The following is a 27,391-nucleotide window of genomic DNA, read 5'->3' on the forward strand; positions in this document are numbered from 1 at the left end:
GCATGATTACCACATAAAAATGTTGAACTAATTTTTTTTTTTAAATGACCAGTTTTTAAAGCCTTACGTACCAATTGAATTTGCAAGAAAACCAAGGAACCAACTCTAAAAGAATTGAAACACTGGAAAGCTACAGAATACCGTCAATTTTTACTGTACACTAGTCCACTTATTTTTTTTTATTTATTTTTTTTAATTTAACAAAAAGCTATATGATCATTTTTTACTACTTCATATTTCGATTAGACTCTTATGCAAAATACAGAATCAGACAGCAATTGATGAATACGCACAGTCTCTATTAAAACTCTTCGTAGTAAATTTTGGGCTTTATTATGAAAAACAGTATATTTCTCATAATGTTCACGGCCTATTGCATATTTGCGAAGATGTAAAAATGTTTGGGCTGTGAGATAATTACAGTGCATTTAAATTTGAAAGCTATATATCTTCTATAAAAAAATAAAAAAATTGATTAGAAAATCTTACGCTCCATTACAGCAAATAGCAAGATGAACTCATGAATTGTTTAATCATATTGTAGCCATGAATAATGATTCAATCAACGTAACCGACTTAAGTTCAGAATTTCAAAATCTACACACATCTGGTCCACTACTTAAAGGTTATTAAATGCTTAATTTTATTATTGAATTTTGAATACAAATTAACTGAAGTCAGAACCGAATTTGTAGAATAATTTAATTATGAATATATCGAAGAATTCAGTTTTGGGCTATTGAATGGTTAAAAATGATCGAAAGATTTTTTAATATTTTAAAGCAAAATTTTCTCTTATAATATTTTGTATTAATAATTCACTTCAAGTCTCTTGCTCAGTTTTAGATATATTTACAATTTATTAAATAAATTCAAATTCAAATTAGAAAAATAAATTGTATAAATATTCTTAACATTTCTTATTTTTCCATAGTAACCACAGATGGAAGACCTGAGACTGCCTGTGGAAAATAAGCAAGTTTCAGGTTATTATCACAACACCTTCACACACTTTCACTGGAATATAAAGAAGATTTCTGGGGATATACTGGGATGTAACATTAAGCAGTTGAGAGTATGTATTTAAGAGGTTAAAGGGATATTTTAACCAGTATTTCAAATCCTGATAACATCCCATATGCTGTCGGTGGGACTTAGATAGGATGTCCTAAGGATATACTGAGATGTGACATTAAGCACTCGGGAGGATGAGTTTAGGAGGAAACTGGGATATTACGGGATGTCCTGAGGATGTAGTAAGTAAGACTTTAAAATCCTAATAACATCCCATACGCTGTCGATGGGACATAGATAGGATGTTTTTAGGATATAATGGAATGTGTTTAGGAGGTTAGTGGGATATCCCAGGATGTCCCGAGGATGTAGTAAGTAGGAGTTCATATCCTAATAACATCCCGCACGCTGTCGAAGGGACTTAGTTAGGATGTCCTGAGGATATCCCGGGATGTGACATTAAGCACTCGGGAGGAGGTGTTTAGGAGGTTCGCGGGATATTCCGGGATGTCCTGAGGATGTGCGCATATCCCGCGAGCAACATCCTCGGGATATCCCAAGGATGTTTTTGTGCTATGTGGGTTACTTCATTCAAAAAACCTGTGGTACTTATATATTAACACAATCATTTTAGTAAATGTCGCCATGTATTCAAAATGCGCCAAATTCTGGAAAGCAAGCGCATACAAATTTTTCAGGAAATCATGGCATATAATTTTTTTCTTTTTAAAAGCAAAGTTGCTATTTTCATTCCAAGTTTCAACAGATTTTATAAACTAATCGTGGTATTTTTTACCTCAGTTTCAAACTATGTAAAGTGCGGTAAAATTTCTGAGGAAATATTGTAGTTATCCCCAGATTCGCTAAAAGCAACATTTGCTTTGAATTTACTCCTGAAGCAATCGTCATAAAATTTCCACTGAAGTAAAAAAAAGTTTGTAAACAAGTTCATTTATTGATTTGCTAAATAAACAATTAATCAAAACGTAAGTACGTCATAATGTATAGGAATGCAATAAATAATTTTTTGCAATGCAAGTCATCAATCTTTTCTTTTTCTCAAAAAATCGCTATAATACGATAAAATGGTCGCGCCAATTCATACATACCGCATCTACAGTTATCTGTCAAATTTAACAAAGAACGGTTGAAAATTCATTTAATTTCTACAAATTTCTAACAAAAAAAAAAAAAAAAAAAAAAAAAGATAAGTTTTGAACTACATTTGTGATTTTCACATCATTATCTAGATATAAAATCTAGAATAATGTTGCTTTTATTATCTCAACACACTACTTCTCGTTGGACAAGGATTAAAGTACACGAGGCTATTTGAATATAGCAAAGTTTATGAGGGCTATCTGCCTGAGCAGAAAGATACCTTCATGGAGCGCTTTTTATGAGAGATTGGCTCCTCTGCACGTTACGAATGAGGAATATGACGAAAACCAATCATACAACCAGCCCGTTCGCCTGGAATCGAACTCCCAGTATTTACCGGTCTTAATCACAAGGCAGCTCGCAGGGCCGTAGGAATGATATTTTCACATCACGAATATCCGACCTCTCAAATTGTCGAGCTAGATCGGCGACATTATGGGATGTTTCAAGGCGCCTGCTCATCAGACGTGAAACGTATTCTACTGGAGAGAGGTCAGGCGATCTAGGTTATGACGGAAGTGTTTGACAAGCATGCAGACAATCAGTAGAAGTAACTGCTGTATGCAACTAAGCATTATTTTGCTGAAATGTGACCCTATCGGTGTCTTTGACACAAGGTTAGCAGAGGTGCCGTATAAGAATGTCACGGATGACAATCAAAGAGGTCCGAACGATCAAATGAAATGACAATCTCATACCATGATGTCCTTTTATTAATTGAGACAGGTGACAGGCGAAAGTCAGATAAGTATGCCAGTGCCGTATTGCACGTCTCTAGACATGTTTTTCTGGTCCTCGAGACTCGATTCAAAGAAGAATTCGTAAGACAATCAGTGAAAATTCAGATGGAATGAGCCCGGCATTACGACAGACACGCTTGTTGATATGCATTAGGTGAACGGTAATTGGCACAATGGGCGTCGGGAGTGGAGACTCAGCTCTAAAGATCGCCTGTTAAGGCCCTTGCAGCTACTGGTGTCTCTGTTACATGCCGGATAGTTGATAATGATGGATCAGGTGCTGCGAAAGTCTTCAACGACTGCTCTGTCCTTATGTGTTCCTAGATCGACCGCTGAATTCTTGGCGCTGTGCTCTGCGTGGTTCAGTCCATCCTGCCAGCAGCGACGAATGGCGACAAATTTTTTATCCAAACGTCATGCGATTCTTTGATTTGATCACCCTGTACCTTTTAGGCTATTTCAAGGTACATAATCTCTCAGATGGGAATTTAAAACTCATTTTGTGCGAAAACTCGTTTGCTAGGCATCATAAAGTCAAAATAAGTTGATGAAACTGGCGACTGGAAGATATGCCACAGAATTAAAATTGTTTCTCTTTTATACCGATCTGAATGCTCTTTCGCATTGCTCTGTAACTCCGTTATTCATGTCCGCCAAAATGTAATCATTTATATGTTGAATTTAAAGCTATTTGTATGCAAAATGTTATTATGATGAGATAACTGCGGCTTGGCGTTTTTATCATTTAATATTTTCCCTTCAGTTTTCGAGGGATGCTTTCGTGATTTTTAAAGAACCATAAATAGAGAAACGTTCCTGCGATTATATCAATATCAAAGCCACATATTTTAGTAATATTTTAATAGTATTGAGTTGTTGAACTTAAAATGGCCGTTGAATGACGTCGAATTTCTACTGGTTTCAAGAGACAGCAAGTACTGAGGTTTATGACATTTTTTATGTCATGTGATAGTATCACATGTGCCTGCTGCAATTATAGTATTCGTTTCTTTCAACGAGAGCAACATTGAAGCGCAAAATTTCATTCAAACATTGAATATTACCAACATCAAGACAATCATGAAAGCCAATTAGTTAGGGATTCTATAACTTTATGGGTTCAAATCGGGAAATACTCTAGCGCCTGAAGTAAAATCATCTATAAAGCATTTTGTGGTGAAACAAATACCGAGATATTTACTCACTATTGAATTGCGAACTTATGCTCAAGAAACTGCAGGCTACAAATTTAAATCCATGGGCATTCTCCTTCGTCCATTTGCTCCAATAAATTAAATGATTTAATTGAATATGATCTACGACAAATTCTATGAAAGAGGGTTCTAAAATTAAATGTATACTTTGACCTCTTTCAAGGCCCCTGACAATAAGCAAAGTAAGGAAGCTCGGCAACTGGCTGGCTCACGAACTTATTAATGACAGCGAAACATAGAACATGGCGTTTGATTTGGAAATATGAATGAAGCCTATTAAAATAACAACATATTACAAAAACAACGTACTTCTTGCAGTCAACTGGTTCTTTGTTTACAGCATGCTTTTCCAGCGTTTGCATCACAGTTTTTGTACAGTCGTTTATAATATGAGACATCTGCAATATGTAAAAGAAGAAATAAATTTCTATTCATATACAGCCAGTCATATTTCAGTAATTTTTAAACAAAATTTTATCAGTAGCATTAGAAGGGCTGCAATATTTGAAACATTAAATAGCAATACATTTTATATGATTTGTATATGTCGAAGAGAAATCTCATAAATAAGGAATAATTTGATTTATAATTTAATATATCAAAATTTCAACATTCTGGTACTGGCCCGAAAACAAAATGGCCTACTGTGTAACACGATGTTATGGTTTTAAAAGTATTTCCCAATTAAAAAAATGTGCATGCATGCACTGTAACAATTTCATATATATGAGTATACTGAAATGTTCTACAACAGATACTTAAATGGACAATAAAAAACTATGAGGTAAAAATTAAGTACTCTATTCCCACATTACACACTTTTCCCCCAAAAAATGAGTATCGAAAATTACTGCGCGATTTATACACGCGAAGGATAACCATATATCGAACACTATTACTTTTATTTTACAGTCACATGCAAAAGTTTAAGACCAGTAGCCGTTTTCCTGTATTTTAAAGGATTACACCATTTTCGCTCGTGGTTGCATCAAACGATTTCTACTGCTATAAATATAACGTGGTCTCATTTATCAGTAGTTCGTTATTGGATTTTGCTTACACAGTGCTGTTGTACTGTGTACGCAATGTAATGGGTTAAAAAAAAACCTTCACTGCTTGAAAAATGGGCAAAAATAGTGGCCCTGCATGACGTTGGCTTTTCTGAACGTGAAATAAGTTTGAAGGTAAATGTTAACAAGACAGACGTGCATCGATCTATCAGTAAATTCAAAATTTCGAGAAATTATACGGATCTTAAGAGAAGCGATCACCCAAGAAAAACTTGTGCATGTGATGATCGTATGATAAGAAGGATGACTTGATGTCCAACAACCTCCTGCGATAAAATTAGAGCTGCTGTGGCTGCAAAGGGTACCAACATCAGTTCGAGTATTGTTTCAAGACGTTTGACCAAAGATTATGGTTTATTTTCCTATAAACCTGCAAGGAAACCTCGACTTACTTAAAGTATGAAAAAGGAATGACTGACTTTAGCCAGACAATATCAGAATTGGACCGAACAACAATGCCCAATTTGCTGATTGATGATATCCAGTGAAGCTAATTTTGATGTAAACGGGTATGTCAACAAGCAGAACTTCAAATACTTGGCATCAGAGTACCCATGCATATTGCATCAGAAGTCTCACAGTATAAGAAAAACGTTATTGTATGGTGTATTGTTAATGCATTTGGAGTGATTAGGCATACTTTCTTTTAAAATGATAATGGTCAGTTTGCTACTGTTATATCAGTTAGATATATGGTGTTGTTGGTGGCATATCGGCACATGTTTTGTGTGATTCCAATAGTAGGATGCTACCGTCCACATCGCAAGAAATTTAATACTTGTTATCTAAAGCAGCGGTCAACCCTTAGAACTTCACGGACCACTACATATATAATTTTATATTTGGCGGACCACTAATATGAATTAAAAAAAGGTTAATACATTTATACAATAATAATCAGTAAACTACACATATTTCATTCACATTGAAAAATTATATGAAAGTACAAAAAACTTACCATCTTGTACCGAAAGCTCCACATTTCCATATCACTGAAAAGGAACTTCACAAAGCAATGTCAATAAACTGATAGTGTTATGCAGCCAGTTTTTAATTATGGTAAACATAATAATCATCGCTTAATAATCAGCAATGGCGCCATCGATAAACAGTTAGACAAAACAAAAACGGAAACTTCCAGTGATGCAATTAAACAAGAATGCAGATAATTCTCATAAAAATCCATCAAGATGCCTATTGGCATGGAGAAAAACTGTGTTATTAACGACTAGAATAGCATATGTTTGTAATTCAAAAGGGAAGAGAATTCTAATTCACGCTATTATTGATAACAGCAGCATATCCATGGATGCCAATTCTCACTTTCAAATGTCGCTAGATACAAAAGTAGCGAAAAAGTCGCTAAATTCAGAAGGAATTTCGCTAAAAGTAGTATCTAAAATTAAAGAAATGTATAATCCATATTCCATAATAGGTTTTGTTACTCGTCATTTTTAAAACTAAATCTTTATAAAAATGTAAATAATGTCCCAATTTTTCTGTGGATCATAAAAACATTTTCACGGACCACCGGTTGGTGACCGCTGATATAAAGAATGTTTCCATGACGTTTCATCCCTCATTTCGAAAGTGTTAAATGCCCTCCACGCTTGTCGGGAATATTAGAAAGATAAAGTCTATGCTCACTGACTTCACTTTTAAGATACTGAAAAATTACATCCGAGAAAAAATTCATGCATTTCCAGTGAATTTGCCAGGAATGTCATAGATAACGTCAGAGAATTTACAGAGGTCTGCCTTTCCTTTAATGAAGCTCACCTGAGTGACGGTATCTGGCTTTTTCATACTTTTTACAATTCCTTACTCAGTCATTATTCAGCTTTCAATTAAAGTTATTAATTATCTAATCGTTAATCATATGCCTCCCCTGTAACTGTAAATAAAGCTTTTTTTAAAGCTCGCGTTAAAGGCACTAGAGCTGACTGAATCTGTAGAATGATATGTAGAATCTTTAGAATGAATGCATCCTGTAGAATGAAAATGCGTTTTACCACAAAGCAATTGTAGTCCAGCAGCTTTTAACAGAGAAACAAGTGTTTGTAATACCCACCTTATTCGCCCAATATGACACAAATTCCAATTTTTTATGCCCCAAATTGAAATCCTGTCTGATAAACCTACAGGTTTACTTCATTCTGGAAGTGCAAGTAATTGTTACGATAGATTTCACAGAAGCAGGTACCTAGTCTTAGCCTCATCTTGGGTGCAGATTGAGTGACGTAACATTTTATGATAGCATTTCAGACGAGGGAAATAAGGTAGAACCCAAGTCCACAGAATACACAAGTAAAGTTGATGCGACTGTAGCAGGACTGGAGGTTGTAAAGGCTGGCTAGTAACTGTTACGAGGTACAGTACCAAAAGTAGATTTTTCACAAGTATATATACAGCAGGTTGCATGCCACTAAGTGTGTGGACTTGTGAGATATGTATATCGAAGACTAACTAAACCTATGGTAAATTTTACATATTTACACTTTTTACCAAGCTAATCCCTAAATTTAGTAAATATGTTACGTAAATAATAAATAGCCAAAACGAGTAATATAAAGTTTCCTGAAGTGTTGAATAACTAATGTTTTATGCTAATAATTCTCAGCTTTAATCTGTTAACGACTCCCTAAATTGACCACCGGCTTCTCGTGATGCAATGGCTGGTTCTTTAAATTATTATTATTAATACATAATTAATCTAAAATCTACGGCTGGAGTGTTTCACAAAGGTCTTATGCGGTACACAGATTAGCATTCAAATCATCTTCAAAATACACCAGTTGGATACTCTCTCTATATATTTCAGAGATTTTACTGCAGAGAATGCTGATTCGCCCAAGATTAAAGATAGTAGTAAGTAAAAACAAAATACAGATTTTTCTGTTTGCGATTGTACGAGGGCATAAGACCATAAATAGGATAATTTATTCGAATAATTTGCAGTTAAATATATGGCTGTGATTATCCACTAAGCTCGCGTATGATAAATAATTAAAATGTTGTGAGAACAGCTAAAAACGGTAACTGTTATAAATAATTCAAATAAATTAAAATTTTATGCACACTTATAAAAAAGTGCACAGGAGATACTTACAATCCTCATTTTCTTAGACGTAAAAACTGGCGTGATTATAGTTCGCACCCTTTTCCACTCTGCACCTTTCAATGATGTAACCATACTGTCCACTGTTGGGTCACCCATATAAATCTCCTGTACGAATTAAATTATACACAAGTCTCAGTTCTTGATATATTTAAAAATATTTCAAAACAGACTCACATTAAAGCATTTCTTTACCCCAAAAAATTAAATTATTTAAAAATAATCTCTTTAAATTACTAGAATAAATGTATATTTATTCCTGGAATTGTTTTTGAGATATTAATTTAGGAAAGCAACTAACTGGTTCAAATTTATACATTTTTATTTCGGTGGCCAGTCCGTATAGAGAATAAAAGCTGGTTAAACAAGAATAAATCAGAATTTCATCCAATAATTTTTAAATGTAATGTTATTAAGGGGTATCAGAAACCCCTATACCGACAATGTTAAATTGGCCATTTTCGATGTATACCTTTTCTCAAAATCTGCTGTAGATACAAGCTCGAAATTTTTTCTATAATTAAAGTATACCTATTTGATTATACTGAAATGAGCTTTTGAAACATTTTGAATTTTAGAGTAAATTACAGGATATTTTGTCAGGCATAGTAAAATTTAGCACTTTTCTCACACAAAAAAATTAAAAAATTTGTTTTTCTAAGTTTATTACAAAAAGCTCATTTCAGTAAATATTAGGGAGCCTAATAAATAAGCCATAAAAAGTTTAGATACCTTCTGAGAAAAAGTACATCGAGTATAAAAAAAATCACTTTTGGAGAAAAACGCGTTTTTATGTAAAAATTCTCATTGATCAAAGGAGTAGATGACAAATTAAAACTAGATATTTTTACAGTTCTAATTTTCATAGAGATTAAAGAATGGTATTTTTAGAAAGATAAAAGTGTAGAGAATTTGAAAATGCAAAAATCCGAAATCACAATTTTTTGAAGATTTTGGGGTTCCAACTCCCATTAATAATTTCTCAGCTATGTACTAGTAGCCGAGCAAATTAATCCGCTGAACTTGTTAAACTATTTCGGCTTTTACAGCTAACTATGTACCATTTACTGCTATTTATAAAATTGTAGGAATTTCCACTGTGTAATTCTAAGTTACTGTTGGAAGTGAAGAATCTTAAGAACTGATAACCGAATAATCGCTTGAGTTCGTGTGACAGGAAACAACAAGATAGAAGAGTAAAATAACCCTTTATTATTTCAATTAAAATTTAACAAAACTCTGTCTTAGAGTTCAACAATAAAGCCGACACTTGGGTTTGAACTTAAGAGACTAAGAATTAAACTAAACTAATCGTAACTAAAGAGATATAGCCGAAGCTATCAAGATTCTAACAGAGTTGAAAGATTGTTACAGAACTGGACCTTAACGTTAATTGACTGCGAAGCTATCAAGGGCCTAAAGTACCGCCGAGCGTAATAATAGCTTACGAGAGGAAACTAGAAAGGAAGGCGCGTGCAGCCAGAATATCTGGTATCTCTCTCACTAAGACTGTAGAACTTCGCGGTTATATACCACTCTTCTTCATTAATATTCAGAAGTTATTCTAAAACTACGTTCTGGCCGGAAGTGGTAAGTTGAAGTAAGAATCGACAGGAAAGAAAGCTTAACTCAAAATTCCACTGTTAATAAAATTAACATAATTTTTACAAAATAGCTATTTATTAACATTAAGGAAAAGGAAAAAAAATCTGACTTTTTATAAAGAGTTATATACATTCTCTATGCGTACTATCTGTATTAAGTGATTAATACCTGTAGTTACTAAACTGGAAAGAACCGTCATTTGAATTACGACGAGGACACAACTGATTTTTGACGTTACTAGCTTCAAAAAACTAAACTATCTTTATTAATTTGTAGGATTTTACTTTATTTTTCTAATACTTGTTTTTATTTTGGAACACACCTTTCCTTTACCTACTAATTTTTCACCTACGTTTCCTCACAGAATGAGTTTTCAGTATTACGCTTTATGCAAATAAGGTAAAGACGAGTATTTAAGCTGAAGTCTAAATTACTTCAGGAGGGAAGCGAGCTAACTCACAGTTTTTTGATTGTTTTGCCCTTGAAAGAGCAATTTTGAAAAATTTTTGTTCCTGTACATAGGTTACTTCCATATTATTTCTTCCTGTTTACTCAAGAAGCAATCACTTCAAAGTAATTGCTGTTTTGTCAGAACAGATGATATTTTATATTGTACATAGAATTTTTCTTTAATGTTTCTGCATACATGTATTGTTCGTATTGTATAGGTAGGTGCCTGCAAGTCACCACGTTTCGGATTCTGCAAACCTCTTCATATTTTCCGGTCAGCTTTCGCCACTTCCCTGTCCTTCTGCAGCTGCCCCAAACATGGCTTGCTGATCACCGAAGCTCTCTTTCTCTTTTACAAAGCTATCTCAACTGGAGAAGCTTCATATTTTTACTCCTGAAGAAGAGGGACGTGTCTGATCGCTTTAGAAATCTATAGAGTTTTACTCAAAATCAGTACCAAACTAAGCTTACTTTCTTGTCTAATTTTTAGATATCTATCGTAGCTCGTCACACCTTATAAATGCTTGGTAATAAAATGTACACTGCGCAAAAAAGAAAAAAAAATGGGACAATTCTATATCTTCCGTTCTACTGGGCCGATTGACAAAATTCAAATTGCCTTTTTCATGTCTCGAAAGCGCGACTTAGGATATATATTAAATGTATATATACCATGTTCTAACATAGGTATTTTGACACAAAAATCGGACATTTTCTGAAGTAACAAACCATTTTTTCCATATTTCGATTCTACGATTCAAATTATGCCTAGACATTAAATTTTGTAAAATTTGGTGCGAAATTTACGGAAAAATTTATTTTGGCGCAATTTTTTTAGTTTGCGCCAAGAATAATTCGCTTTGCGAACTTCTTAATGTGTGGCAACCAATTTTCCTTTCGCTTCAGTCATGCCGAAGCGAAAAAAAAGGCACCTCGTTCTTATCGTTTTACATTGCGAATGAGCGGGAAAAAAGTGACATCGTTCTAACTTTCAAATAATTTTAGCAAAGTATCTAAACCACATTTGATGTTTTATCGCTTTCAACAAATATGCCAAATTTCAAAACCCGCCAATATATAAATTCACGTATATCTTCAGCAATTTTGAATAAAAAAACTGTAATGTTTTGCAGGTATGTTTAGAAATACATCTACTTTAAGATGATAGTAAAATTTTTATAGATTATACAGTGTCTTACAAAAGTGATGGGACACTTGTGCTTTACAAAAGGAAACTGTGGTAAAATAAATTAAGAAAACATGTAAAAATTTTTTGTAGGTGTGTTTCATACTTAAATTTAGTAACAATTATTACATAACATACATTTTCTCAAAATATTAAACTATTAATTTAATAAAAATACAATTGTTTAGAACGGAGCGAAAAATGGCGCACATAAGTGATGGGACACTTACTTTTCCATCAAATATTTATCCAAAAATGTTACTTTTTTAAGGTTTTAATATTTTGTTTGATTTCCTTTTACTTTTAAAACATGATTTAATCTTCTTGGGATGGATTCGACAAATTTTTTGTGATTTCTGGAGTGATTTTACCCCATTCTTCTTGAAGCACCGATTTTAATCTTTGTTTTGAAGAAATCGTGTGTTTGCGAATTCTTGAGTCCAATTCCTGTCAAATATTCTCTAAAGGATTTAAGTCTGGAGATTGTGGTGGTGTTTTTATTATTTCAGGACAGTTATACAGCAGCCAGAGTCCAACGTTCAAAGCAGTGTGCTTGAGGTCATTGTCCTGGTAGAATTTAAAATCGTTATGAAGGTTCAGTTTTCGTGCTGAAGATTTCAAATTTTGATTTAAAATGTCAATATACTTGTACTGATCCATTATATTGTCAATAAAAACAAGATTACCAACTCCAGCGGACGACATACACTCCCATACCATAACTCCTCCTCCACCATGCTTTACTGTTGGCACCAAGTTCTGTTTGCATAATTCTTCCCTGGGTTTTCTCCACACCAAGATTCTACCGTCAGAAGCAAATATATTAAATTTACTCTCATCAGCAAATATAACTTCATTCCAGTAATCATACTTCTTATTTATGTAGGATTTTGCGAAAGCCAGTCTGAGTTTTCTATTCTTTTCACTTACAAAGAATTTCTTCCTGGCTGCTCTACCGTGGTATCCAGCAGATCGAATTACTCTTCTAATAGTCTCAGGATTAACAATTGCTCCATATAATGCTTGTAAATCAGCAGCAACTTTAGGAGCACTCATTCTTGGATTTTTTTTAATATTTCGAACGATAATTCGCTTTATTCGATTAGATAGCTTTTGATGGTCGGCCAGGTCTTCTTTTATCCTGAATCATATGATTCTTTTTATATCGTTTAATGATATTGAAAACTGTTGAATAACTCAACTGTTTCAGCAGTTCCTCTAATAGATTTTCCACGTTCAATATGCAAATTAATAACTAATTTTTGAATTTCAGGCAAAGTTTCTTTTCGTTTAGCATTCATGGCTGCACAGAGCTAAAAAACACAAAAATTCCAAAACAAACTGGAGAGAAATACTGCAGACGATTTTATAAATTATTCCCAATTGCTTTTGAAGTAAAAATAAAAACCCCAAAAAATATTTTTATTGTAGTACGTATTAGTATCTAATGGTGTCCCATCACTTATGTGAGCCATTTTTTGCTCCGTTCTAAACAACTGTAGTTTTATTAAATTAATATTTTAATATTTTGAGGAAATGTATGTTATTTAATATTTGTTACTTAATTTAAGTATGAAACACACCCACAAAAAATGTTTACATGTTTTTTAAATTAATTTTATTACAGTTTTCTTTTGTAAAGCACAAGTGTCCCATCACTTTTATGAGACACTGTAATTCAATTTTTTTGAAAAATTTATAAAAATTACTTAAAAATACAAATTTTAAAAATAAATAAATCATAAAAAATGGGTGAATTTTATTTGGAATGAACCCGAATTTCGAAATGTGAAAGGAAGAATAAAATAAGTTTAATAAAAAAAAAGGGAGATTAATAAATATATACCAAACTCAATTAACATTGAGGAGCTAAAATTTTGAAAGCCAATTTTTTAAAAACGACTCGTGCGACTTTTACAAAACTTACTGGTTTGGCGTAATTTGAGTTGTAGAATCGAAATATAGAAAAACGTTGGTATGTTATTTCAGAAAAAGTCTTTTTGTGTTAAAATACCTATATTAGAACAATGCTATATATAAATCTAATACATATCCTACGTCTCCCTTTCGAGACATGAAAAACGCAAGTTGAATTTCGTCAATCATCCCAGTAGAACGAGAAATATAGAACTGTCTCCTCCTTTTTTTTTTTTCGTAGTGTATCTGATACTTTGTTAAACTTTTAGCTGTTTCTACTTCACTCGTAACGTCGAGAAACAGTATTTTATACTCGCGCAAAGCATTGCATAACTTCGTCGAAATCTAAGACTAAAGTAAATAATAAAGAAAGAATCCAAGGAGAACAAAGAACTTTTGTTCGAAAGTAGGCTTTGAATACAGCAAGACAGAATACATGCGACATGCGGCAAACATGAAAAATGAAATCCTCAATAGGACTATAATTGCATTGATTGGATTGCAGAATTTACACTGAATTTTATGCTCTGTACAAAAACGTCAAGGATCTCTTGATTCAAAATGGCCCATGACTCTCAAGCACCGATCGCAGTTACCATATCGTTGCTCATTGCAAACGACGTAGCAACGTTATGCCAGGCTGAAGCACTTCCGAAGAATGTCCAACATGTGTGCGATTAGATTTCCGTCGGAGACCGTGGGGATCAATAAATACGGCGAATATCTTGAACTCCACTAGCTCAGTGATAGCTGCTGCATGATTAAGCGTAATGATGTCACATAAAGAGGAACTCGGAACACATTCGTCCAGAAAAGATGTATCGGAGGAACAACTATGGTGTCACCAGTTTTTCCCGTCAAAAGTATTAAAGCTGGTGTCATCTAATGTGACCTTCTAACTCACCTCATCTACCACTCAATAAGAGTGCTCTCTGTAGTACCATGGGTGATTGAGATACTGCTGAACCTAGTTAACTGTTACGCTCCCCCAGTTTTGAAAGAGATCAACTAGGGGGCTGTCACCAACCTTTCGAGAGGACTTTCGGCTCACCACGTATTTTGAGTGTACCCTTGCTGTACAGACATAATACGTTAACAAACATCCATGCCTTCTCCAGGATTCGAATCCAGGAAGCCCTATAAATAATACACCAGTGCGTCAGCTTTTAGTAGTATTACCAAAGCTAAATAGATGACCGAAAGATACTCTCATATCCAAGACAGGTGTTAGAAACCACTTTACTTAGCGACTATAAAATGATTGCTTAAAGGTACAGTTTGAAGGCACCTGTGCATTCTCGTAGCTATATATTATGTATCACCGAGCCTTAATTGTTAAGAGTTCACTCCAAATTTGAGAAAAACCCCGCGAGAGGGGCGGTCTGATGATATTCCACTTTTCTTTCCCTAACACCAACTTCACGATAGGACTTTTGACTCGTTGTGTAATTTGAGTGCCCCTTGCGCAGAGACGCTATACGTTCGCAAACGTCCATGCCTTCCTTGGGATTCGAGCCCAGGCCCGCCGATGTGACAGTCAGGAATACTAACCACTATACCAGTCGCACCGAAAAGGGTACAAAACCTAACATGGAAAGTTTTATCAATTCAAACAGGCACTGATGCCTCATATTGATTCTCTGCTGGAATAATTCCGTTGCCTCTTGAACTCCAAACCTTGAAACACCGTCCTAAAACTTTATGATTATCAAAATAGTCAACGCATGTAACTACTTTTCGAAAGAAGAAATAACACAGCGTTTTCCCAAGAGACATCTGTAAAGCAGAGTGGGTAACCGGCAAAAATTCTGCACACACTACAGCTATCAATAGATCAGTATATTAGAAACTTTTCCCCCTTTCCACTAGCCATAGGTTTTCCATCAACCTCCATCAAAGAAATAGTTATATAATATACATTAAACATCATCTTTATTGAACATAATCCCCACCTCGACACTCCAACATTATGTGTCTCCCATCTGTTGTAACTGCAAGCCGCTAAATGTGCAACATGCACACCCAGCTGTGTCCGACTTTGAAATCTCAAAAATGGTAGAAGCTCTTGTTAAGAGAAAATCTGTAGGTCATCTTGATGGTATTGATAACAGTATCATCCAAGTCACTTTTATGGCTTACCCAGAGCTCAAAAATACCTCATTTGCACTTGTTGGAAGATTAGACACTTTCTGACTAGGATCAAGCGAGCAGATGTCGTCTTTTTTCTTAAAAAGAAAGCACTTTTAAAGTACAGTCCACTTTTCTGTCTGTCAGCTTTTCGCAGCATGATGGAAGAGATTATTATCTCTCGTTCTGACTATTATTTGTCATCTTATAATATCGCGGATGCCAGACAATATGGTTTCTCTCAAGAGAAGTCTATGGATTATATTCTCAAAGATACGTAAATGAAAGCCAACATAGTGGCGAGACTCCACACCCTTTTGATGTCTGTCAATATCCTGAAGCCTTTGACTCCTTGTGATGGTCAGATACCTTACCAGGATTAGAAGGTATCAACTTCAACGCTCCAGTAAAACAAGATGACGAAACATTTTCGGGAATCATCGCTTGGTTGGCTTCTGCAGAGAGTTCCTAGATGTACACTTTGTGCTTTCTGTTACATGAGACATAGCATGCGCAGGAAAACTTATTCGCCAGTGCTGGAGGAAACAAGTTTCTCGAAAACGTTTCCTCTAGCGTCGGGTGTATTTGATGCATTAACCCCATCAATCATTCGGCACAGATTAAGCAATTCGTTTTTCCCTATGCAATTAAGCAGTGCCAGCTGCGTTCGTTTGCTCCCACTGCGGTTAATAACTGGAACGCGAGAAGAGCTCGTAGATGACCGTCAAAAGGTCAAGCATATCTGCAAGCTACCTCTGTATGAGCGTGAAAAATCTGTGGAAAGTGAATAAACAAATTCAAATATTTCTGAATAAAAATGTATTTAAATGTGATTAATTCCTAAACCAATTTATCTAAACCTAAAATTCAAAATGTATCAAAAAGTTAAAATTTATTAGGCATACTGTGTATAAATTTCAATCCAAGCAGTTAATTAATTTTATCTTTAAATGACAAAAGCACTTGGAAGAAAAACTTAAAACAAAGCCGCTTTTTTCTAGAACAGCCTTATTGCTAAGATTGTACGATAATCCCAAGTACAGCTTTGAGATTAAAGAGTGAATTTTTAACCTTCTTAAAGAGATAATACTAAACAGATCGCTTTTAACATTCCAAAGACATCAGCTTTTAACAATTTTATTTCGAAAATTTAATTAACAAGATTTTGTAATTTCGAACTTTATTCAGCAACTACATGAAGCAATTCTGATAAAAAATAATTAACTGAAAAACATTTGTGAAGTTTAGAATAAAATTAATGATTTTTCACTTACATGCTAAACGCACGCACACCATATTCCTGTTTTTCACACGCCTTTATAAAGTCAATCTGCACATTTGAACACGCCCTATTATGCTACATTGTAACTGATTTCCAGATTGGCCTTTTTGAACGCTTTTGACTATTCATTTCGCTATTATTCTAATTTCTTCGCTTCGTTCTTACTTTTCGTACACCTGCGCATACTTCACTTCATTTTTATCATATTTTCATCTGAATTACAGTCAATTAAAACTGATTGTTTTAATCAAATGTTAATATAAAAGATAAGAAAATTGTTCTATTAAATTGTCTTACCCTTCTATTTGGAAAAATATGAAAATCCTTCACCAATATGTCTCTCAGAAGCTCAGGGTCGGCAACTAAGAGTTGCGGTGTTCGAAATTCGAAGCTCCTGGTGGAAAACACATCCATAAATCAATAATTTACCAAATAAAATATCAGTCATCCAGTAAATTCCTACTATTTTTATTTTGATTATTTATAGAATGTTTTTATATGAGGGTCTGCGAACCGCGAATGTTTACATAAAGGCCTACGAATCTGCTCTTCGTTTAAAAAATGCTCAAAATCTGCACGCCTACGAATCTGTTCAGAATCTGATTGAAGTTTCACACGTCATGGGGAAAGAAATGCAACTTCTGATGTAATCTCTGAATATAGAAAGGTTTTGAATTTGGAAACTTTTCGATATTATTACAACTGACCAACTTTCATATAATCTATTAAAAAATAACAGTATCTTCAGGCTGCAAGCCATTATACGCAATGGATTTATAATCACCTCATTCAATGAACATGTGGAAATACTACTCAAAGTTCATATACAAGCGTTTTATATATGCAGATTCATATACAATCGGGCAACTGGATGAATTCGAAAACCTTGTGGAATTTGTATTTCTTAAACCAACTGGCAGTTATTTGTAGTCGTGAAATTTGTGATTCGATTAAGTTCACTGAATGCAACTGGTGCTACAAACTACTGCTAACAAACTACTGCTTTAACCTTTTTTCACATTAGGTATTTTTTGGAGACGCGCAAAATGAAAAATTAACAACGCCTTTGCCGGGAATCGAATAACGGACCTCTGGAATACCGGCCCAGCGTGCAGAACCACTACATCACGAAGTTACGCTAGGAAAGCGGGAGAAATACCTTATACACTGTTTCTCGTCTATGCATCCATTTTAATCCGTAATCAATACTCATTATCACGTAAAGTGTGTAACTATTTGCATTGTGCCATAATGTCTACAACACGAGACATCTTTACACAGTAAAACTTTAACAGAATTTTCTGTATTCTGGCCTAGTTTTTTAAAGATTAAACTTTCATCTGTTCTGCTCAGGTTTTCATTTTAAGTTACTCATACTAAATGCCAAAATATGTATCTTTCTTTATTTCTTCGTATGTTGCCCAATCGGTACTGCCCTCCCGAAGGGTCCGAGTTCAAATCGCGGAGAAGGCATGGATGTTTGTAAATGTACAGTGTCTGTGCGGCATGGCGGCACTCTAAATATGCGGCGAGCCGAAAGTCCTCTCGTGTGGCTTGGTAGAACGGGAGAGGGGTGGGACCCGTCCGGACCCGTCCCCCGGGGTGCTCTCCAACAAAGTTGGGGGCTGAACTGAGCAAAATCGCCCTGTCACCTGTATGGTGCTCAAGGCTGTTGCCAACGGTAGGCGTATCTTGGAGCGCTCCTTGTTACGAGGAACTTCCTGGGCTTGGGCTGATGTTGCTGTCAGACAAGTGAGCACAAAGTAACAACAAAATCTGTTCGTATATCATTTTACATTTTCCTTGAATGAATCCATCAACTTGGCGACTTTACAAATTTTCAAAACTGTTCTCTGAAAATGTTGAATGTTGCCAAAAAGCGCTGTATCGCCAAAGCTCATTATTACTCTTTTAATTTTTTTAACTTCCTGTCCCTTTTTAAAAAATTACCTACTAATTTTTTTATTGTATTTCTAGATGAATAGATTAACATATATTTGGTATTTAAGTATCATCGCAATTACCTTGGAGCAGTTTGGCGATTTTTTATTTAAGGAAAAAATTATATAGGCATTTTATGTTTTAAATGGGTATTTATTTAGAGAATCAGTCAATAAATGTTACAAGCGGGTTTTCGCTTCCTTTGTTCTAAGTGGAAATTTCACGGCGTTTGCTCGATTCAAAACAATTGTTCTTTTTGGCAATTTTACAGCAAAATACTGGATTCCTGCAGAAAATTTACCACAGTTCATTCATTGCATCAAACCTCACAAATATATATTTTACAATTTAGGGAGATTGAGTTTAGGGTTTAATAATTTGTTAAAAAATCGCTGGAAACAGGACTGAAGCAAAAAGAATAGGTATGAAAATGGCGACTGTGTTTCCTAAAAACTTATTTGCTTTGGTTTGGTTTATGTGATTACGGCAAAGCCACGAGAGCTATCTGCCAAAGGGGATGGATGCTTTCGTGGAGGACTTTCTAAGGATAACTGGCTCGTATACACGTCACACATGGGGAAAACCCCAAAACGGTCCATGCAGCCAGCCCATTCGCGTTATACGAACCTCAAATAATTTCTGTTACTTAAATTACGTGATCTGTGGAACAGGGGCCCGCCTGTGGTAGAACAGTGTATTTTTTCCCCAATGTCGGGCACACAAGCCATCATAGATTTTGGCCATTACTAAGGGGAAAAGCAGTGATCACTCCTAAAAACTGAAGAACAGAATTTGACGCATTCTGAAAATTTATCGAATTCTACTACCACGCTTGCTCTGGTTACGCAAGTACTACTACTTTTTTCCTTCCCAGGAACTCAAACAGCTTATGGTTTGAAGACCTTCCTCGTAAGAGGATGGATGATTTCGCGAGGAACTTTCTAAGGGACACAGGCTCGTATTAAAATTGGGGTAAACCACTATGCTGCCAGCTTTTCGACAAGATATGAACCCAAGTCGAACTATTAGCATTCGGCGATTGTGCCACTCGACCGCTGATGAGTTCCTTACGAAGAGAAACTGAAGCGTATCACCATTATGTTATGCTGCAGTGGAAAGGTTTTAAATGTGTGGTATATATGAGGTACACCGAAAAACGTGATCAAAATAATAACTTATTTTAGAACATTTTGTAGGTACCAGCAATAAAACTGGACATTTTTTTAAACCAATGGCGGGTCTTCAGCCGACTTCAGCTTGGCCACTACTAAGGCCAGAAGGGGTGGTTACTTTATTATGGAGGCACCTAATAGGTGGGCCATCTTTGCCTCCTATGAAGAGACGGGCAGTTACCACCATACCTTCTCCGGGATTCGAACCCGAGTCATTTGGTATCGCAGTCGGCTACCCTAACCATTATACCGTCTAGGCGGCAAATTGGCAGACTGGGGAACTGTAAACTGCTTTCAGTTTGCGGACGGAAATAATTATTAACAAAAAATTTGATGACCTCAAAAGTTCAAAAGCATCGATTTCAAGTTTGATGAGCTATTGAATTGGCTTCAAAAATCAGTCAATCATTTCCCTCAATTAAAATGCTATAAATTAGATCAATATATTGTTGTGAATTTTGTATTTAGATAACTATATTTAGTAGAATGATAATCAAAATTGTTTTATTTCCCCCTGCCGTGCAGACAAGTTTTAAGAGAAAGCTATGCACGTTAATTTAACATAGAATTAATGGATATCTCGGTAATTTGTATTGAAACTGAATAAATGTAATTGACTATTATGCTAACTATAGCCGTAATTTCATCCTCTTATTGATTTCTAGAGAAATCTCGAGAAGCACAAAATGCTAGAATTATTACACGCAACTACTATAAAAGGTCGGAGAGAGACATCTCAGTTCAGTTGTTTAGTCAGTTGCTTAGTTATTGTTATTGCCAACTGTAGTTCCGCGTGAACTGAGATAAATCCGATTAGCTTCCTATTTAAATACGCTGTGCATTGCGTTCTATTTAACGTTATTAGTAGTTTGGAGTATAATTACTGATTATAATGCGTGATAATGTGTACTTGTACGAATATCTCTCAGGAAAATTCCAGTGTTCTGTTATATTTCTTTTGATAACAATAAATTTTATTAAACTTTTATCGGACTTCAGTATTCAAACTATTACGAACCCGTACGCACGTAACAATGTGATCAGCGCACAAAAACCATTCAAATCATGTATATGTACACTGCGAAAAAAAAGGGGGGGGCAGTTCTATATCTCCCGTTCTACTGAGCCTGTTGACGAAACTCAAATTGCGTTTTCCATATCTCGACTTGAGATATATATTAGATTTATATATAGCTTTGTTCTAACATAGGTATTTTGACACAAATTCGAACTTTTCTGAAATAACATACCAATTTTTTTCCATATTTCGATTCTACGACTCTTATGCCTAGATATTTTATTTTGTAATATTCGGTGAGAAATTTAAAAATTTATCTTGGCGTATTTTTTCCGTTTGCGCCAAGAATAATTCACTTGGCGAACTTGTTAATTTATAGCAACCTATTTTCTTTGCCTTTTTCTTAATTGTCGACGAGCGGGAAAAAGTCGTTCATACATTCAAATAATTTTAACAAAATGCGTAAACCACATTTTCATTATTACCCCTTATAATAAATATAATAAATACGCCATACGCTTATAACAAATACGCCAAATTTCAAAACGCGCCAAAATGCAAATTCTCGTATATCTTAAGAAATTTTTAATAAAAAACTCTTAATTTTTGTAGGTATGCTTAGAAACACATCTACTTTAAGATAATGGCAAAACTTTTATAGGATATAATTCAAAATTTTTTTTTGCGAAACATTTATAAAAATTATTTTAGAATACAAATTTTAAAAATAAATCATAAAAAATAGACGAATTTATTTGGAATGAACCTAAATTTCGAAAATATGATAGGCTGAATCAAATAAGTTCAATAAAAAAGAGATATTAATAAATATATTCAATTAACATGGAGGAGCTAAAATTTTGAGAGCTAATATTTTAAAAACCACTCGTGCGATTTTTAGAAAACTTTGCAGTTTGGCATAATTTGAGTCGTAGAATCGAAGTATGGAAAAAAATCGATATGTCATTTCAGAAAAAGTCCGATTTTGTGTCAAAAGAATTATTATACTTATATTAGAACAATGCTGTATATAAATCTAATGTATACCCTAAGTCGCGGTTTCGAGAGATGAAAAACGCAAGTTCGATTTCGTCAATTGGGCCAGTAGAACTGGAGACATAGAATTGTCATTGTTGTACCCGAGACATTTATTAATGCAGCACTGTCTTGGCAACTTTTTGAAATTTCGAAATGTCGACACATTTTTGTCAAAAAGTTTGCCTGTGACGATAAAAATTTCCCATTTAAAATATTTTTCTGTACTGTGTATAAAACTTTCAGAAGCTAACTTTAAATTATGTCATTCTCTTTAAATATAAATATGGGAGTTCAAATTTGCAGACTTTCCATTTGACGAAAATTGAAATATAATGTGAAAATACAGAATTTTGAAGGGATGAGACAGGATTTATTTCGAATAAATTTTCGAAATTAATTGTGTCTTTTTTCTGATTGCTTTAATGCAAAATTACAATCTAAGAGGCGATAAATGTACTTACCCAAATAGTCTACCATATTTCTTGTACGAGTTCAATATCTCTTCATGAAGTGGCTGCCATTAGAAAAGGATTATTAATATGGATTTCTGATATTATGAAGAAATGTCACTTATGAACATAAACCTCACCTTAAAAGCAAAAGTGAGAATTGCAGTTATGGTGTTAACACGAGGAGCAAAAGGAACTCCACGCTTTTTCCAGTAGTCGTCATTTTTTCTCAAATACCTGCAAAATAGGAAGAAGAGTAATAAAATGCATCAATCTTAATGGTTACAATTCTACAGCTTTCTTATTTGTACTGATTATTAATTCAAATTCCAGATTTGTAATTACGATAACTAACATAACAGGCTTCAAAAAATCTTAAATTTCACCTAGAACTGTTGTTGTTCTTATGACGAATTCCGCTTGTCTGATATCACAGCAGGCCCACGAAATTCGTCGTGCAAGGAGGCAAGATTGAGTATGCAAGAGCCTTGGGAACCATATAGGTAACAATACGACTTTGCTCAGTTCCGTCTCCAATTTTGAAGGAAAGCACCCCGGAAAAGATGGGTCCAATGGTCTCCCCCCCCTTCTTCTCCAACCACTAACTTCTCGAGCCGACTTGTGGCTCGCCGCGTATTTAGAGTACTTCCGTGCTGCACATACACTATACATTTATAAAAAATCCATTTTTCTCCAGGTTTCGAATATGGGCGCTTCCGTACGGCAGTCAAAGTCACTAAGGACTATCCCGGTAGAGAAGCTCATGCAGAACTAAAGCCCTTTCCCAGAACTTAGCTGGACCCACAAGTGTCTGAGTGGTTAAAACTGCTAAATACGGGTTGTTAGTTCTGAGTTCAATGCAAGCAAATAGGTTGGCTGCATGGTCAGTTTTCGCGAGTTTACTCACGGTAAAAAATGTACAAGGTTTGCTCTTCTCCGGCAAGGTCGAACAGTGTGGTGACGTTGACTTCTTCGACTCGTAAAATCCCGTTTCCCATTAGTGCGGTACGAATACGTAGCTCTCCAATCAGCAAATGAACTGTTTTTCTGTTTGACATCTGTGGTGCAGTGATGTCACTGTCTCGAGCGTCGGAAAGACTTGATCTTGAAAGAGCATTAATCTTGTCTTTCTGTTGACCCATGTTTAATCAAGACCAGATTTAGATTTGGCGAGAGCCTAAGGTATTTGAGATAAGGGACTCTTTATGAGGGATATAAGTCAATTTTTTTTTGTAAGGGGAATGCTATAATTTTTCGGGGGAAAGGCCAAGAAAGTAGAGGCTCTAAGCTATACCGTGTTTAGCCTTATACGTAAATCCGACACTGCGTCTAATTTAGCATTCATACATACAAATAATATCTAAGAGCTTTGAACTCTGTTAACAGAAAATATTCAGAAGCTCAGTTTAATTACAGATGTCTAATTAAATTCTAAGGTAATTAAGAAGCAAGTACATAAATATACCTACATAAAGTAATAAAATGCTTTTGAATCTTTCTTCATGAACAGATGCAGTTATTTAGTTTTATGTGGATACCAAAGAAAGGATTGCCTGAGCACATGTTTCGTCACTGTGAACTGAAGGAAGTTTTCATGCTTTCCACTAAAAATCTAAAAGCAGCTAAATAAGTTGAATACAGTGAGTTTTGGATGTTAGTCTCATATCATATGAATTAACCTTCAGTCGCAATATAATAGTATTAAAGGGAAGAAATTCTCCTCATTTATTACTTAAATTTATAGATAATAATGCATTCTAGCAAATTTTGATATATTTCACGGATCACTTCCATCTTCAAGTATACTTGGGAAGGGAGATAAATATTCTTGAATTGTGAATGCTCGTACAACTGTATGTTTTCAATTTAAATTTCGAAAGGTTAGTCCCGTTTATTGATGATCTCGAGTCCAAGTTATTGATGATGAGCATATGTTTCTGCCTTCGAGATCAAAGATTAGACGCACATGGCTGTTGATAAAGCTCATAATGCGATAGAAACAGAATGTGAAATATAATTTCTTACACTACAAACAAATAAGTTTATTCTTAAAGATGATTTGCCGAAATCGTATTAGCACTCTAATTACATTAATACTAGTACTGTTTCTAGAAAAACAAATATATTTACTATCATCTAGTGATAATACTAACAACTTACTTGGCTATGGTTTTAAAGTTTTCTCCCAAATAAATATTTCAGGCTATTTGAAAATTGGTTTACTGGTAACTCAAATACTACTTTAGGTATTCTCCATACAAAAGAGTTACAGCTCAGCTTTATTAGTGATCTTTATACATAACGTGGGTGACCCAAACAAATGAAGCTAGGAAGCATTGGGTTGGTGCGATTGGCACAAAACGCTATTTAGCAGAGGCAACTCGCAACTCAAATCTGACAAACTCAACCTCGAGAAGAACTCACTACATAAATTCATCGTTTTCTTAATAGCAAAACCTAACCTTCGAACAGCTTTATCATGATGCAGTCGAAGCCAAATGTAACAGTTTCAATTCAATGGGCATTCTTTAGACTAATAATTAACCCTTTTTTTGCTTGATTTTACGATTTTTTGAATGATTAGTTTATTCCATAGGATTTCTAAAAGGAAAGTCGACTTCGCATGTGAAATCATTAAAAAGTAAAAAATCAATTTGAGATGGTATCGTGAAGTTCCGTTACTGCTGATAATAACGTTAAAAATCTGAAAAATTAAAAAAAAAAAAAAAAAAAAAGGAATCAAAAGAATCTATTAACAATTATTTCTCAGAAAAATCAGAAAATCTAAGATCATATGGGTTGAAAAACATACGTTGATACGTTTATTCTCTGTCTGTAATTCGCTTCATTTGGCTCTTCGCATGCAAGCCAAAACATGCACCTACCTTAGTTTTGTTTCTCAATCCCATTTATTCCATGAATGAAACTGCGAATGGAACAGTCTTCCTTACATATTCTTATCTGTTCGAATTCCTGGGAATCTGGTAGTATCGCCAAGTTATTGGTAATTCCTTAGACATGACATCTTTAACTTTAACAACTGTAGTTTTAAGGGACAAAGTATAACTGACAAAAGATCCGCCATAATTCAGCTTTAAACAATGATGATCCACATATTTTCATAACATTCTTTACCTGCATTAATTCCTTAAAATTTCCGGATTCTCATTCCTGACCTTTCAGACTTGAAAATCTTTCCTTTCTTTGGGAATATACCCCTCATGGGATCGCCCTTTCAGTGAGCACCAGTGTCAGGACCTCGAAGCACCAGTGATCTCTCCTTTCATTCCGCTTTTCGTCCTCTTTTTTATATCCTTTTCCTTCTTTTTGCCTTGTCGTTTCCTCTTCGCAGGATGGGGCTCAGCACAAGATGTTGATACAAGCCTTTTGTCTCTGACTTACAAAAAATTTTCCACGTGTTTACTGTGCAGGGAAGCTGGAAAGAAGTAGCCTGATAATTGACGGGTGAAGAACTATCCGCACTGCTTTGGTCTCTGCTTCAGTTTAACCCGCGGGAAGGCGCGTGGGGTGTATCATACCCCAACCCTACATAAAAGTGGGATATTCCTAACTTGTGAAACTGAAATTCTGTGCTGCTTTCAGTAGCTGAGTTTCTAGTTGTGGTTGACTTTCAGAATCGCTTTTTCTTTGTCTGTGTGTTTCAGAAAAAGATTTATCGGTATTTTGTTGGAACTGGGGTATGTCACACCCCACGCGCCTGTCCGTGTAAGTGTTTTTCTGACTGAATATTTAGTTCAGAAATTTATTTCTAGAGTGTAACAGTAAATATTTCTACTCGCAAGTGATTTTAAAGTACTTGACATTAAATTCTTAAAAATTTCTAACTGCATTCTGGTAAAAAGAATGAGTCCCTATGAACTGGAGATGCAACGCATGCAAGATTTATTAGAAATATTTGAAGATTGCATTTCGGAAACTGAAGATGAAACTAAGAATATTTTCTACAATGTTTTGGTTTCGAAAAAGATAAAACATTAATTCCTGATGTTCCTAAAAAAGGAAAAACTGTTCTTATGCTTTGTATAACGATCATTATAACATTATAACATTATGTAACGATCATACTATAGATGATACTATTGGAGAAAATAAAACGTTAGGAATTATATGTTTTAATAATATGACTAAAGGAGCAGTGGATATAGGGGATGAAATGTCAGCCAGTTATTCAATTGCCAGAATAACGAGAAAGTGGCCAATGGTAATTTTCTTTCCTGCACTGAATGTTGCTGTAATAAATGCTTGAATTATATTACATTCAACTGCTAATCCACCGACAAGAAACAGAAGTCTGTTTTTGAAGGACTTAGCATTACAATTAATGAAAAAAGTATTGAACAAAGATCAGAGATTAATACTTTTCCAAGAAATTGACGTACTGCATGCAAAACAAACGCAGAAGTTTCGATAAAGAATTAAAACGAATACATGAAATTAGAAACAACTAAGTATGAAAGATGTGTTAAATATTTTGCCCTCGCGCCAAGGACAGAAGAACGTGAATGCAATGTTTAAAATGTGAAAACATTCTGTGCCAAAAACACGTGAATGAAATTTCGTTCAAAGTGTGAAGAAATAAAAAAAGCATGGTGTATTAGAGATGCAATGAAACTTAGAGGCATGATGTTTATTATTTTCATTTATCTTAATTTTAACTCTAAGATTATTTCGGAAATTAATTTTTTGAAACCCAATTATTATTCACTTATTTATAATACACGAGAACAAAAAAAAAAGCTTTAAAACTAAATAATACTATTTTTATTGTATTTTAAATATTGGGGTATGTGATACCCCACGCGCCCGTTCTAGTAACCTTTCTTGGTGCGCCTTCCGCCGGGTTAAACGAAAGGTATATAGTTGCTCCT

The 27,391-nt window shown here is 34.7% G+C and overlaps 1 protein-coding gene across 1 annotated transcript in view; it reads right to left on the reverse strand.

The window, feature by feature from the left end:
* Positions 1-27,391, reverse strand: part of LOC146996137 (cytochrome P450 3A21-like) — a 57,611-nt gene that overhangs the window by 24,427 nt on the left and 5,793 nt on the right. The window contains exons 2-6 of the mRNA XM_085820004.1: positions 22,643-22,739; positions 22,515-22,567; positions 17,182-17,278; positions 8,309-8,425; positions 4,439-4,527 (exon numbers count right to left, since the gene is read on the reverse strand). Of these exons, the coding sequence (XP_085676130.1) occupies positions 4,439-4,527; positions 8,309-8,425; positions 17,182-17,278; positions 22,515-22,567; positions 22,643-22,739 (453 nt within the window). The remainder of the gene's footprint in view (positions 1-4,438; positions 4,528-8,308; positions 8,426-17,181; positions 17,279-22,514; positions 22,568-22,642; positions 22,740-27,391) is intronic.

The sequence above is a fragment of the Stegodyphus dumicola genome, chromosome 7 (genome assembly GCF_044657685.1).
Source record: "Stegodyphus dumicola isolate Sdum_Otavi_A_Nest chromosome 7, ASM4465768v1".
Lineage (NCBI taxonomy): Eukaryota > Metazoa > Arthropoda > Arachnida > Araneae > Eresidae > Stegodyphus > Stegodyphus dumicola.